We start from the raw sequence: 14927 nt of genomic DNA, 5'->3' as shown, positions 1-14927 counted from the left end.
AGTTCATAAAATGACATTTCCAGTTAATGGTATAAAATATCATTTCACTAGAAAACTAGCAGCAGTTTAATTCAAACTGTTCAGGTTTTAAATGGGCCTTTTCTTTAGATGCCCATAAATGGCAGAGTAGAAACTCATCATAAAAAATGAAGGAACCTTCTCAAATCCTATAATGTTGTCACCTGTATCCAGTATGTCTTCCAGTCCACTCCTCAGTGGCCAGTGGTTGCAAATGTCTCCCGGGTCCCAGCAGACACTCGCTCCAGACAGACAATGCTACAGAAGAGAAACAAGTGGAGGAACCACTGCCACAGGCAGCGTCCAAACTGGACCTGCAGAAGGGCCCATGACCACTAGCTTGCAAATGGAATGATTAAAGAAACCCACCTAATTGCTACTTCAAATGGATTATTTCTAAAGATGTCAATAATCAACACGGATTGGTACTGACAAATGTCGCTCATTTTTGGCTGGTAAAACATTTATTAAAAGTGATCAGCTGTACAGACACAGACTTCAGACAAACTTTCCACAGCACAATTCATCTTGAATTTTCTTTTGTCTCTGATGCATTGATTTAGTAGACAGCATGCAAAGGATTTGGCACTGTGACTACTTTTTTTTCTGACTGCTGTCAATCAAAGCAATTCTTCAATGAGAAGACTGAGTACTTTTCTCTTTACAAAGTTGTGGGAAATGGTAGATAAACTTTCTCCTCGAGTCAGGGATAGAGGGTGTTGTTACTATCTGGAAAATTGATGCCGTGATAGAAATTTACTCAACAACCTTCAGTTCGTATGTCCAATTGTATTTATCCTGTCAGTGATTGTTCAGAGTTTTGTTCCACACGGAACTGAAGCATTCTGTATGTATGTATATTGGCTTCATTTTTTTAAATCCAATTTTCCTCACTGTTATACCTTAATGTTCACCCTCCCAATTTCCTTCATTTAATGTACCTGTAGGGACTGTTAGGGAGTAACATAATGGAGCTTAGCTGCATAAAGCCTGCCCTTTTCCATTTCAATATCTGTCATCTACTTCCAGTTATCAGTCACTGGTTAGGCAGCAAGAATTTGTCGGGAAGCAATGACAAAATATTTTTGGAAGGAACCGTGAGGTCAACAGATCATTTCTACTGTGACAGGCTGTGGATGACTGTACAAAAAATGTATTTGTCATGGGCACACTCATTTTTGACTGACAAACAGGTCTGATCTGGTACATCAACCAGTGAGGCACATCACTGACCTGTCCATGCAACCAGTCCAATTTTGCAGTGACAGGGCAGAGTGTCTACCAAAATCTACAGTTCATTTGTATTAAGGGAGTGAGGGTATTGCACTTGAATGGATACACTGCCGATAACACAGACTGCTTTCCAGATCCAAAGAGGAATTCACAGGGCCAACTTCACATGTCCAATTTTACTGAGATGAGACTCAACCACAGTGTAAAACAATTACAATGACATGACCAGCTAGTATCGGTCTGTCGTAGCTTCATGATAAAATTTTCACCTTGTACACTCTGAACCAGTAAAACACATAAGAAGCTCCAACTTCAGTTGATACACCATTCACTCCAGTCAGTAAAATACGGCAGAGTCCTTGATGCTGATTTGCTTCCAAAGGCCCTGTTGTGTATCAACACATTGCATTTAATAAACTACTGAAGTGATATCACCTTGTATAGTGTTGATATTCCTTTACACTAACTGATGTTTTCATTTATGTAACAGGTTTACAATGGGCTCTCAAGGGAAAGTCTAGAATTCCCTCCCTCAACATTTGCCCTCCCTTTTCTTTTAAAATCTACCTCTTTGACCAAGCTGTCGCTTACCTGTTATAATATATCCCGAAATGGCTTGGTGTAAAGTTTTGCCTGATAACACTCCTCAGAAGCAGCTTATGATGATTCGCAACATTAAAGCTGCTCCATGAATTCATGTTGCTTTGTTGTATTATTCTAACCACAACATTACCTTAAATCTGATAAAGTGCTTTCTTCCTCTCATCCAAAATGGGAGTAGGGAAGGGTAATAGACACTTGCAGCAATGCCAGTAGTCAAATTTTAAGTAGTAATTATTGCCAACTGCTCAGCTCAACAGCTTGATGCTCACTGAAAAATTCGACAAGTCCATATTGTGAATAGTTGTAAACCCTAATCCCCACAAACTGCTAATAGGTTCCCATCAACTCAGTGATGGCACTTATCTGACTGAATCAATGCAAGGTATTCTCTGGAGTTAAATCAGGAAGGAGAGAAATGCAGTAGCGAGTGAGTGAACACAGGTGTCACAGTGAGCTGGAGCTCAGTGAAAAAGAGAAAGTGTCAGAGACAGTATCCTTTTGACTGGCATGCAACTTGCCATAGAGAATCATGGGCAGAAAATATTTACATACAATTCTTTAAAAGAATGTTAAATAATACAGACTTGTAAAAGTTGAGGAATTTATAAAGTACTTGTCAAGTGTAGTAAATAATGGAATAACAAAAGCACCGCATGATTCTAGTTTATTTAAAGCACTGTAAAAGAGAAAAGGTTAAAAAAAGGTATATAAAATGTTTAACTTTTACAAATGTTAAAATTCAGCCTATCCAAGTTAAAAAGATACTGCCTCTGGATGAAGTATGATAACACAGTTGAGAACTCCAACCCCTGCAAGAAGGTCTCTTGTCATCCATCAGGAAGGAGCAAGTGAGCACAGCAACCAACAGACTTGTATCTTTGGGATAACCGTAGTTTCTGGCCCCAAGTACGAGCAGAACTGCAAGGATGACCAGGGGTTGGAGGCAGCTGTTCGAGATGAAGAATTTCACTGAACAGAAGGGACAAGTTCCAAGAGTCAAGTGAAGTGAGATTTAAGATGAGAAAATAGTGATGTGTCCTGATACTCAGGGTGTGTATGCAGGGGGAGGCTGGAACTGGTTGACAATCTCATATTCCACTGGGTACGGTTCATTCTCTTCCATTTCTGACAGCAGTTCCAGTGCTTGTTCCTCTTCCTCTGTCGGGTAGTGCCGCAGAAGGTTAGCAGCCGTCGCCAAGATGGATGCTCCTCCAGCTCCTGCCACCAAATAAAAGCTAACTGCAAAGGTCACGTAGACACGGGATCCATGGTATTTCTTGTGCTGCTGCTGAAGTGCAAGGATCAACTCTGATGCCCAGTAGCAGAACCCAATCACTGTGGCACATTGGAGAACTGTTAATTATAAAGAAAAACAATGAGTGGAGCAACAGGATGTGTGCCAGGACAAACTCCCTTAATATATGTTTTAATTGAAATACAGGATGTGGGCGTCACTAACTGCCCTTGAGAAGGTGGTGGTGGTGATCTGCCTTCTTGACCTGATGCAGTCCCCGTGGTGTAGATACATCCACAGTGCTGATCGGGAGGGAGTTTCAGGATTTTGACGAATAGTCCTCAAATTGGTCTCAACACAAGATGATAGCAGCACAATCACAATTGTAAGACACACAGGGAGCACCCTCAATATGCATGCAAGAGCAGAACAAAGAAGTTTTAATGTGGTAATGTAAGGGGCCTTCTGCTCTTGCACGTCCTCCCAACAGCATAACTGAAGTGAGTGAATGGGAAATCTGTGCCCTTTGCTACATGTTAATGTTGCATCAACCTGTTTGTTGAATTCAAAACGTCTTTCTGCCAAATAGTCTAGGCTGAGATGAGCTGTACTCATCATTTCAAAAGTCACTTTTGAAATGGTTTTGTGTAAGGATTAAAAATAAAACCACACTCACGTTTCCAAACAGATTTTGGCATGTAGTTTCACTTTGACATACCTGTGAGAATATGAGCAAAAGCATATCTACGGGTTATCTTCAATGCTGGATGCTTTGGTCCAAACACATCAAGTAGAAAAGCAGACAAACTACAAAGGATCCCCAGGAAACAGAAGGCACCAATGACCCGCAGCAATAGCACAGTCTGAGGGTTCATACAATAATCTGCAAAGAGCGATGATGGGTTAAATATCAGACTTTTTCACACATTAGACAACAAAGAAAATATGAAAGTGAATTCAAAATACCATGGAAGCAATTAAAACAATGAACTGTCTAAGTTTTTACATTAGTATTAACTTTCCAAATTAAGCATCTGGGGTGATTATGAATCTCAGAATTATTTACTCCCCTCCACTTCTGAAAATAGAGGTTTGTGGGGCAACATGAATTGAATGTCAGCTATGGCTCTGTTGGTAGCATTCTTGCCTCTGAAACTTAAATAATGTGGGTTGAAATCAACTCCAAGACTTGAGCACACAACAAAAAAAAAACAAGGCCCACTCTCCAGTGGAGTGCTGAGGGAGTGCTACACAGTCAGAAATGCCACGTTTCAGATTAGATGTTAAACATAGGCCCTCTCTGGTGATGTAAAAGATCCCATAGCACAATTTTGGACAAAAAGGAGTAATTGCCAGTGTCCTGGCCAATATTTGTAAAGTAATCAAATCACAAAAACTGGTTCTCTGGTCACCATCACATTGCTGCGAAAATTGGTCGCTGCACTTCATGTTTTATGTGAGAACACAAAAAAAAAACCTACATTAGCTGTAAAGTGCTTTGGGACGACCTGTCGTCGTCAAAGGCATCAAATAAATGCAAGCTTCTCTTTTAACAAACTGGACAAGTGAAGGAGTTCCCAATTGTCCATCCCTCATCTGGAGCCTGAATCACAAATGTGGGCAGGGTATTTAACAGAGAAAGATGTGTCATGAAGATATTAATGTATATCATGTTATTGGAAATTATTTTAAATTAGCCTTGTAGGAGGGTCTGTGTCTTAATTGGATTAAAGCCAGCTAGTCTGGGTGCTTTATGTACAGTAGTTTTGACATGTTAACAGTATGGTAGAGTATAATTGCATTTTGTTGAATAAACCATTCAAAGATTGGAGGTGAATCTTGCACCTAGCTAGGAGACACCAAGCAATATGTTTATATTACTAATAAAATTGGTACAACGAAAGGGGTTTTATTGTTAGAAGAGGTGGAGTTCAAAAGGACCTGGTGAGACAATGAGAATTTACATTCAAAGAGAAGGCCAGGTATATACACAAGAGTTTTGTGTGAGCAAGTCAGAGGCATGGAAGATCTAAGCCTACCGCTGTGTCTGCGAAGTAAAAAATTGAAAGGAACCTCTTTTTTAATTTGTAAGATAAAATGTGCTTTGCCTGGTGTCTGTTTAAGTCTATGGGTTACTGTTATCTTGCAGAACATTACCTGGGAGTGATTAATTCGGGGATTTGTTTAATAGTTATTATGGCAGTAATTTGTAGACATGTCTGTGTTTAATTCCTTGTAAAATTGATAAATGTTCAATTTAATTTACATAAAAAAAACCTCTTGAGGATATGTGGTTTTTAGGCCTGAACTCAAAGCTGCATCTCAAACATACAAATTGAAAACAAAAGCAGGAAATACTGGATTAACTCAGCAGGTTATAATAGCACATGTGGAGAGAAAAACAGAGTTAAAGTTTCAATTCCGGAAGAAGTCATACAGACTCGAAACAACTCTGTTTTTCTCTCGACAGATGCTGTTAGACCTGCTCAGTTAATCCAGCATTTTCTGTTTTTGTTTCATATTTCCAGCATCTGCAGTATTTTGCAAATTGAAAATATAGGTTATGAACAGCTGTTTAAAGTTTTTCTCTGGGATTTTTTAATAACTCAGCCTTTACCAACTGCTATATCATAACAGATGAGCACCATGAGCAAGCTGCAAGCTCCATCACTAAGACAGTTTTTATCCTGAATCATTACCCATGTATCAGAAGAAGGATCTCTGACTGCATTCCTTCCCCAGCGGGCGGCACGAAGGCCAAACCCTCCCTCGATACTCCCCCCGCCATTGCCACTTCCATTACCTTCCAGCACAGCCGAGTCCAGGCGTCCCAGCACATCCGCGACCCCGAGCTCCTGCCGCGGGCACGTACCCCCGTGGGCGCGCAGCCAGGCCGGTTCCGCCAGCGCCGTGCACAGCGCTGTCACCGAGAGCGCGCCCGGCACCGCCGACGCCAGGCTCCGCTCGGTGTGTTTAGGGAGCGCGCCCCCGGCGCCGGGCCGCCTGCGCGATCCTGACAGACCGGCTCCCGCGGGTCCGTACATTCTACCTCCCGTCCCGGCCCACGAACAAACGACGAATCGCTCAAATCTCGGTGGGGGGGGAGGAGGAGGAAACCGACCGATAGTCTAAAACAAAACCAAAACGACCTCCCAGCCGGGCGCAACGTCCTGTTTCCGACGAAACGGACCCCACTCACATCGGATGTGACGTCGGTGAGAGTGCGGCCACCGCGGGTTCCCGATTGGTCGCCTTGTTGTCTGATTGGCGTACATATCCGCCAATAGGAATCGGCTCCGGGTCGGTCTTCCAATCAATCACAGGGGACGGAGGCGGGCTTCGAACCCGCGCGAGGTGATGAAGCGACGGTTGGCGTTCGAGTTGCGCTTCTCGGCGCATCCTGATTCCCGGGCCTGGTTTGTGGCTTGGAGCCCGAGTGGGACGCTGCTGGCTTCGTGTGGAGGCGATCGGGCTGTGCGCATTTGGGCCAGAGAAGGTGCGAGCGAGTTCGTGGGGGGAGGGGTGGAGGATACAACCAGTGTGCGGGGCCGGGCCGGGTCATACGGGGCCTGGACCCATTTAATTATCCCGTCTCTCTCGCTTTCTTTTTCCAGGGCCGTCCTGGCTGTGCAAGTGTCTGTTGGAGGATGGGCACCAGCGGACCGTGCGGAAGGTCGCCTGGTCGCCCTGCGGCAACTACCTGGCTTCGGTCAGCTTCGATGCGACCACCTGTATCTGGAGGAAGAAGGAGGGTGACTTTGAGGTAGCGCACCCCTAATTTGATGCCTTGCTGCCAGGACCCTGAGCTAGGCTGAGTACTTGCATTGTGCCCCGCAAAAATGCGGCTCCGAGCTCTTAGTATCCTCCCCCCCCCCCTCCCCCAAGCGGAAACGTCCTCCCGCTATCCACCCTCTCGAATCCCCTCAGGATCTTATGTGTTTCAATAAGATCACCTTTTCGGTTCCTCTAACCTCCTGTGGATTTGGTCCCAACTTGTTCAACCTTTCTTTGACCGATCAATTTGGCACCAAGCAAGGTGAATGGTTTTATTGCTTATGTGATTCATGTTGGTTTATCTGTAAACTGGTCGCTGCGATGGATCCTGTATGGGCTCTGATTGTTCGATGCTCAGGCCGAGTGTTTTCTTTTGACAGCTTTTGACAACTCTGGAAGGACATGAGAATGAAGTGAAGTCTGTCGCCTGGGCTCCATCTGGCAGTCTCCTGGCAACGTGCAGCCGGGATAAAAGTGTGTGGGTTTGGGAAGGTGAGAGAATATTTAGTCAAGTAATCCCTCTTCTAAAAGACTGCCTGTAAACAACCTGCGACATCTGTCTGAAAGGGTGGCAGAGGCAGAAATTCATACCATTTCAAAGTACATGGTTATGCACTTGAAGTGACTAAGAAGGAGCTAAAGATGTAGCCTAATCCCCTGAAGTGGCATTAGGTGAGATAGCTCCTTATCACCTGCTGCAGATAGGCCAGATGGCCTCTTTGCATGATGTAAATTTCTATAATTCTATGCAATACAATGGTGAGATTTTTCTGTCAGTGCAGGTGAGCCCTGGAAATCACCATATGTATCAATGATTTGGGTAAAAGGTTGTATAATCTACATGTGACACCAAGTAAGAAAATAAATTTGTAGATGAGAGGAGAAAGTTACATAGCGACAAAGGCAGGTTATGAGTGTAAAGAACTGGCAGACGGATTCATTATGCTGGGAAGTACAAGGTCAAACATTTTGGGTCCAAGAATTGCAAAACAGAGGACTTTCTAAACTGTGAGAGGCCTCAAGCTGTGTGAAGCAAAGGAATTTGTGTAGCCGTGTACACCAGCGTTGTCCAAAGCACGGCCCAAGCACCGGACGTGGCCTGTGAAGCCCTGCAATGTAGCCCCCGGAGGCAGTTTTCAAAATGCTGGTAAGTGGAGTGGAGGATTCTGAAGTTCTGAACCCCTCCTCCAATCACAGAGTAATTCTCTCCCTTGTTTGCTGCTCATAAATATGGGAGAGAAGCAGTATGTGATTGCAGGAGCAGCAACACTGCGGCAGCAAGTGTGCTTCGGAAAGACAGGTATTGGGGGTTGGGAAAGAGAAAGAAAGGATGCCGGCCCTGAAGAGCTGGAAGTGGTGGTGCAGGCAGGAATGGTAAGGGTTAAGAGACTGTCTGCCCAGTGGTATGGCAGAGAGAGTCGGGGAAAGAGGGCTAGTGGGGGTGGGTGGGAGAGGAGGGCAGTGTGGGAGAGGTTGGGGGTTGGGTGTGGGAGAGGTTGGGGGGGGGGGGTTGGGTGTGGGAGGGGTTGAGTGTGAGAGAGACTGGGGGGGTTGGGTGTGGGAGAGGTGGGGGGGCATTGGGTGTGGGAGAGGTGGGGGGGCGCATTGGGTGTGGGAGAAGTGGGGGGGCGCATTGGGTGTGGGAGAGGTGGGGGGCGCATTGGGTGTGGGAGAGGTGGGGGGCGCATTGGGTGTGGGAGAGGTGGGGGGCGCATTGGGTGTGGGAGAGGTGGGGGGCGCGTTGGGTGTGGGAGAGGTGGGGGGCGCGTTGGGTGTGGGAGAGGTGGGGGGCGCGTTGGGTGTGGGAGAGGAGGGGGGGTGTGGGAGAGGAGGGGGGGGGTGGGAGAGGAGGGGGGGGCGTGTGGGATATGGGGTGTAGGAGAGGAGGGGGGGAGGTGTGGGAGAGGAGGGGGGGGGGGCGTGTGGGAGAGGAGGGGGGGGTGTGGGAGAGGAGGGGGGGGTGTGGGAGAGGAGGGGGGGGTGTGGGAGAGGAGGGGGGTGTGTGGGAGAGATGGGGGGGTGGTTGGGTGTGGGGGGGGTTGGGTGTGGGAGAGGCTGGGGGGGTTGGGTGTGGGAGAAGTGGGGGGGGCGCATTGGGTGTGGGAGAGGTGGGGGGCGCATTGGGTGTGGGAGAGGTGGGGGGCGCATTGGGTGTGGGAGAGGTGGGGGGCGCGTTGGGTGTGGGAGAGGAGGGTGGGGTGTGGGAGAGGAGGGGGGAGTGTGGGAGAGGAGGGGGGGGAGTGTGGGAGAGGAGGGGGGGGAGTGTGGGAGAGGAGTGGGGGGAGTGTGGGAGAGGATGGGGGGGAGTGTGAGAGAGGAGGGGGGTAGTGTGGGAGAGGAGGGGGGGTAGTGGGAGAGGAGGGGGGGGAGTGGGGGAGAGGAGGGGGTGGTGTGGGGGAGAGGAGGGGGGTGGTGTGGGAGAGGAGGGGGGAGTGTGGGAGAGGAGGGGGGAGTGTGGGAGAGGAGGGGAGAGTGTGGGAGAGGAGGGGGGAGTGTGGGAGAGGAAGGGGGAGTGTGGGAGAGGAGGGGGGAGTGTGGGAGAGGAGGGGGGAGTGTGGGAGAGGAGGGGGGGAGTGTGGGAGAGGAGGGGGGTGGTGTGGGAGAGGAGGGGGGTGGTGTGGGAGAGGAGGGGGGTGGTGTGGGAGAGGAGGAGGGGGGTGTGGGAGAGGAGGAGGGGGGTGTGGGAGAGGAGGGGGGGGGTGTGGGAGAGGAGGAGGGGGGTGTGGGAGAGGAGGAGGGGGGTGTGGGAGAGGAGGAGGGGGGTGTGGGAGAGGAGGAGGGGGGTGTGGGAGAGGAGGAGGGGGGTGTGGGAGAGGAGGAGGGGGGTGTGGGAGAGGAGGAGGGGGGTGTGGGAGAGGAGGAGGGGGGTGTGGGAGAGGAGGAGGGGGGTGTGGGAGAGGAGGAGGGGGGTGTGGGAGAGGAGGAGGAGGGGGGGTGTGGGAGAGGAGGGGGAGGTGTGGGAGAGGAGGGGGTGGTGTGGGAGAGGAGGGGGGCATTGGGAGATGAGGGGGGGTGTGGGAGAGAAGAAGAGGAAAGGGGCGTGTGGGAGAGAAGAAGAGGAAAGGGGCGTGTGGGAGAGAGGAAGAGGAAAGGGGCGTGTGGGAGAGAGGAAGAGGAAAGGGGCGTGTGGGAGAGAGGAAGAGGAAAGGGGCGTGTGGGAGAGAGGAAGAGGAAAGGGGCGTGTGGGAGAGAGGAAGAGGAAAGGGGCGTGTGGGAGAGAGGAAGAGGAAAGGGGCGTGTGGGAGAGAGGAAGAGGAAAGGGGCGTGTGGGAGAGAGGAAGAGGAAAGGGGCGTGTGGGAGAGAGGAAGAGGAAAGGGGCGTGTGGGAGAGAGGAAGAGGAAAGGGGCGTGTGGGAGAGAGGAAGAGGAAAGGGGCGTGTGGGAGAGAGGAAGAGGAAAGGGGCGTGTGGGAGAGAGGAAGAGGAAAGGGGCGTGTGGGAGAGAGGAAGAGGAAAGGGGCGTGTGGGAGAGAGGGAGAGGAGGTGGGGTGTGGGAGAGAGGGAGAGGAGGGGGGGTGTGGGAGTGGGGTGAGTGTGTGTTTGTGTGTGTGGCTTGCTCGCAGTGTCAGGATTCCCACTCTCTCTCACCCCCATACACAAACTGGTGATTATCAAGAGATTGGGAGTGAGCCAGACAAACAGATTCTGTCCCTCTCACACTCTAATGTTCATCTTTATTAATTGTTTTTTTTTATTATAAATTTATTGCTCTGACAATGCTTTATTTATGCTCAGCAAGTTGTTTCTTTGCTTCATACCTTAGTTTTATTTTGAAATTCCTGATTGACGTTGTGCCAAACCTTATCTTTCTGAAATTTGCTCAATTGCCCATTGTGTACGAAAAAAACGAAACTGCGCCTCCCAACCCAAGTGAAAGGTTGGACAAGCCTGGTGCACATCAATCACTCAAAGTTCCAATGCAGGTCCAAAAAGTATCAGAGAAGCTAATGGGATTTTGACATTTATCCTCCAGGACTGAAATATGAGCAAGTTATGCTAGAATCAAGTCATTTTGGAGTAAGACCAGGAAGCATTTAGCCGCATACAGCGTAGTATAAATGTGTAACTTTCTATTCCCCTAAAAGGTGTGGACGTTGAGTCAATTGGAATGTTTCAGACTGAGATCTCTTTATTTCATGAAGGATGTAAATATGTTGGAAGCAGTTCAGAGGTTTACTAGACTAATGTCTGGAACGGGTGTGTTGTCGTATGACGAAAGGCTGGATAGACTCGACTTGTATCCGCTGGAGTTTAGAAGCGTACAAGAAGACTTGATTGAAACATAGAAGATCCTGACGGGTCTTGACAGGATGGATGTGGAAAGGATGTTTCCTTTTGTGGGAGAATCTAAAACTAGGGGTCACGTTTTAAAAATAAGGGGGTCGCCCATTTAAGACCGAGACGATGAGAAATTTTTCCTCTGAAGGTCGTGAATCTTTGGAACTGTCTTCCTCAAAAGGCGGTGGAAGCAGAGTCTTTGAATATTGTTAAGGCAGAAGTAAATATTGATAATCAAGGGGATGAAAGATTATTGGGGGTAGGCAGGAATGTGGAGTTGATGTTAAAATCAGATCAGCCATGATCTTACTGATGGTAGAGCAGATTCGAAGGGCCGAGTGGCAGACTCCTGTTCCTAATTCGTATATTCGAGATTAATAGATTTTTGTTAAGTAAAGATATTGAGGAGTAATGATGCAGGCAGGTCACTGGAGTCGCATACCAATCAACCATGATCTGATTGAATGGCACTCCCAAGATCAAGGGACTGATGCATGACCTATTCCTGGTTTGATGTATTCCTACATATCCTCTCATTAAAGACTAGTAATAAACCAAATTGCCATGTATATTTTGTAAACTGTGTGCTTGCTATGTACCCTGACATTCCAAAATTAGTAGCCACTGGGCTGCAGCATTACAGCTCAGTCCAGTGGAGTGAGGTCTCTGCTTCAGAAACTGTTGCTGACTTTTCTACTTTGCATTTTAGTGGATGAGGAAGATGATTATGAGTGTGTGAGCGTACTGAATGCTCATACCCAGGATGTCAAACATGTAATCTGGCACCCAAATGGAGAGGTAAGAGTTTCCAAGGACCACCACACCTACATTCCACACTGCCTTACTTTTCTATTTGCAGTATCCATGCTTTTTCATGTGGGATGGAATATTGATGTGGGTTGGAATATTGTTGTGTATTATGTAGGCAGTGAGCCAGAGTCAGATGGACCTTTTCATGTGATGCATTGTAGTCAGTACTTTATAACTCTAAATTATTATGTAAGCTTAAATGTATATTTCTGAATTCAACACTAGCTCCTGGCTTCCGGAAGCTATGATAACAGCATTAAGCTGTACAAGGAGGAAGATGATGACTGGGTCTGTGTCAACACTCTTGAAGGTCATGAGTCGACAGTTTGGAGTATTGCTTTTGATAAAACAGGGGAGTGCTTGGTATCTTGCAGTGATGACAAAACTCTGAAAATCTGGAAAGCATACAGGCCTGGCAATGAACAAGGTAAAGAAGCTGAACCGGGCACAGTATGGCCCTTTTGTATTCTTCAGTTGATCCTACAAAAGGATGAAGTGTGACCCATTTGATTGATCTAATCCCAGTAGCCCAGATGGCCTTCTGCTATCTGAACCTGTTTGCAAATGTGCTGTCACACAAACTGATATATTTGTATTGCCACCCTGCTACCATTAAACCTACCACCAGCTCTTGCCCCTTTTCAGTTCTTAAGTAAAACGTAATCACTTTTGCAAAAAAAACAAATGGCTGATAAACAGGAGCCTGGACATTAAAACTTAAAATAGTTCTGCTGCAAGGAAACTGGTCATAGTTAAGATAGTTTTTGAGTCAATATGCAGAAGATCAAAGCATTCCAGCACTTGACAGAATTATGTCACAGCATTAGGAGCGTATTACTGCTGAAATATCATTCGGTATCATTCGTCATGCAAGTGTCATCCTGTTTAGTGTTGAAATAGCATTCAGTGTGATTAATGATGCTGAAATGTAGTGGGACAAATACCACATTTTGTTTCAGGTAAATAAGATTTCAATCAGAACCACTGAAAATTGTTTCTGCTGTTTGCCTTTAAGAAAAGAATTCCACTACATGTTGATGCCTTGTGCAGTGACAGTTTCAATGAGGTTCGATGCAATTTTCTTTTTTGTGCAGGTGTGGTATGCAGTGGATCAGATCTGGCCTGGAAGTGCATCTGCACCCTATCTGGGTTTCACACACGCCCCATCTATGACATATCGTGGTAAGTTCAAAGTCATCATTCCGTTGGTTCCCCATATTTAAAATACTTTAAAGATTATGACATAAGTGCCACCCTCCTTTGACTGATATGTGTAATTAGATTGCTCATAAAATGATACAGCACAGGAGGATGCCATTTGGGCCGTGGTATGTATCCTGGCTCTCTTTGGTAGAGCTGTCCACTTAATTGCACTTCCCTGTTCTTTCCCCAGACCCTGTAATTTTTTTTCCTTCCTTCAAAGATTTATCCAGTTGATACTATTGAATCTGCTGCTGCCAGATGACAACTCAGTGCAAGAAAAAAAAAGTCCCTTTATGTTGCCTCGTTCACCAATCACCTTAAATCTATGTCCTCTGACCGATCTGTCACTGAAAACAGTTGCTCTGTATTTACTCTATTGAAACCCTTCATTTTGAACACCCCCATCAAATCTTGTTAGACCATCTTGTGAATAACCCCAGCTTCTCTAATCTGTTGACATTCCCTCATCTATTTCAGGTGCCACATGACTGGTGCTATTGCAACTGCATGCGGTGATGATGCAATCAGGATATTTGAGGAGGATCCTGGCTCGGACCCACACCAACCCACGTTTTCACTCACGGCACACGTTCCAAAGGCACACACTCAGGATGTCAACTGCGTGGCGTGGAACCCAAAGCAAGCAGGGTTGTTGGCATCATGCAGTGATGATGGAGACATAACTATCTGGAGATATGAGTTTGAAGATTAGTACAAACGACTACCGAGTTGTTCTACATGACAATGCCAGCATTCTCAACAACTGCATTGCATTGCACACTAACTGTCCAGTCTTGGAATTAATCACCATGACTACTTCATGTAACCATTTTCACATTTGCACTAATTATCTTACCACTTTGTGGTTATGTTCTGCCTGCTAGTAAATGCTGTGTGGTGCTTAACAGTTCAACAAACATCGATTTGTTTGTACTTTTTTTTTTGAAAGGCAATTAAAAGTACTGCTCAGCTTAGAACTACTTGTCAATAGATTTAGGCCTGCATTTAAACAGGGGGCATTGGAGCAATTACAGTAAATTGCAAATACATTATTCATTCATGCATCTGTTACTTTGGAGAAAATTGTGTGCACTTAAATGTGATAGATTCTTGAAGCTCTCAATCAAAAGCCAGGAATTCTTCCTCTCCATATTGTGGTATGTGTGCATTCTCAAGGAACTGTGAATAAAGTCTTTATAATATTACTCTAATTGAGAGAGACGTTTACTCGGACAGTTGGTAGTTTGTATCATAGGTTTTTCCACTTAAGAGTAAGGCTGCATAGAAACATCGAAAATAGGAGCAAGAGTAGGCCATTCGAGCCTACTCCACCATTCATCATCATCATGGCTGATCATCCAATTCGATAGCCTGCTCCCGCTTTCTCCCCATATCCTTTGATCCCTTTCACCCCGAGAGCTATATCTAACTCCTTCTTGGAAACACAATGTTTTGGCCTCAACTATTTTCTGTGGTAGCGAATTCCACAGGTTCACCACTCTCTGGGTGAAGAAATTTCTCCTCATCTCGGTCCTAAATGGTCTACCCCGTATCCTCAGACTGTGACCACTGGCTCTGGACTCCCCCACCATTGGGAACATCCTGCATCTACTCTGTCTAGTCCTGTTAGAATTTTATAGGTTTCTATGAGATTCTCCCCTCTTCTGAACTCCAGCAAATATAATCCTAACCGACTCAATTTCTCCTCATATGTCAGTCCCGGCATCCCAGGAATCAGTCTGGTAAACCTTCACTGCACTCCCTCTATAGCAAGA

General features: G+C 46.6%; 2 protein-coding genes across 2 annotated transcripts; one reads left to right on the top strand and one right to left on the bottom strand.

Moving 5' to 3' along the window:
• Window positions 1-460: 460 nt before the first annotated feature.
• On the bottom strand, window positions 461-6290 carry tmem127 (transmembrane protein 127). The gene is made up of 3 exons (XM_078565514.1): window positions 5892-6290; window positions 3807-3971; window positions 461-3207 (listed from the first exon to the last, which is right to left on the bottom strand). The coding sequence occupies exons 1-3, from the start codon at window positions 6130-6132 to the stop codon at window positions 2900-2902; spliced, it is 714 nt and encodes a 237-aa protein (XP_078421640.1). The 5' UTR covers window positions 6133-6290; the 3' UTR covers window positions 461-2899.
• A 110-nt stretch (window positions 6291-6400) lies between these two features.
• Window positions 6401-14357, top strand: ciao1 (cytosolic iron-sulfur assembly component 1). Its single transcript, XM_078565509.1, has 7 exons — window positions 6401-6584; window positions 6703-6851; window positions 7243-7354; window positions 11849-11937; window positions 12175-12376; window positions 13044-13131; window positions 13630-14357. Exons 1-7 carry the CDS (start codon window positions 6446-6448, stop codon window positions 13862-13864), a joined length of 1014 nt encoding a protein of 337 aa, XP_078421635.1. The 5' UTR covers window positions 6401-6445; the 3' UTR covers window positions 13865-14357.
• The last annotated feature ends 570 nt before the right edge of the window (window positions 14358-14927 follow it).

This window comes from Cetorhinus maximus, chromosome 20, assembly GCF_964194155.1.
Source record: "Cetorhinus maximus chromosome 20, sCetMax3.hap1.1, whole genome shotgun sequence".
Taxonomy (NCBI): domain Eukaryota; kingdom Metazoa; phylum Chordata; class Chondrichthyes; order Lamniformes; family Cetorhinidae; genus Cetorhinus; species Cetorhinus maximus.
The sequence above is the reverse complement of the archived record's forward strand: the minus strand, read 5'-3'. Positions and strand labels throughout refer to the sequence as shown.

What these genes read in the sequence shown, in the direction of transcription:
- ciao1 (XM_078565509.1), top strand. Translation starts at nt 6,446, where the DNA reads ATGAAGCGACGGTTGGCGTTCGAGTTGCGCTTCTCGGCGCATCCTGAT. An exon ending in AGAAGGAGGGTGACTTTGAG is followed by an intron (nt 6,852 to 7,242) that starts GTAGCGCACCCC and finishes TTCTTTTGACAG; the next exon opens with CTTTTGACAACTCTGGAAGG. An exon ending in CCCATCTATGACATATCGTG is followed by an intron (nt 13,132 to 13,629) that starts GTAAGTTCAAAG and finishes CATCTATTTCAG; the next exon opens with GTGCCACATGACTGGTGCTA.
- tmem127 (XM_078565514.1), bottom strand. Translation starts at nt 6,132, where the DNA reads ATGTACGGACCCGCGGGAGCCGGTCTGTCAGGATCGCGCAGGCGGCCC. An exon ending in GGACTCGGCTGTGCTGGAAG is followed by an intron (nt 3,972 to 5,891) that starts GTAATGGAAGTG and finishes CGCTCTTTGCAG; the next exon opens with ATTATTGTATGAACCCTCAG. An exon ending in TTTTGCTCATATTCTCACAG is followed by an intron (nt 3,208 to 3,806) that starts GTATGTCAAAGT and finishes TATAATTAACAG; the next exon opens with TTCTCCAATGTGCCACAGTG.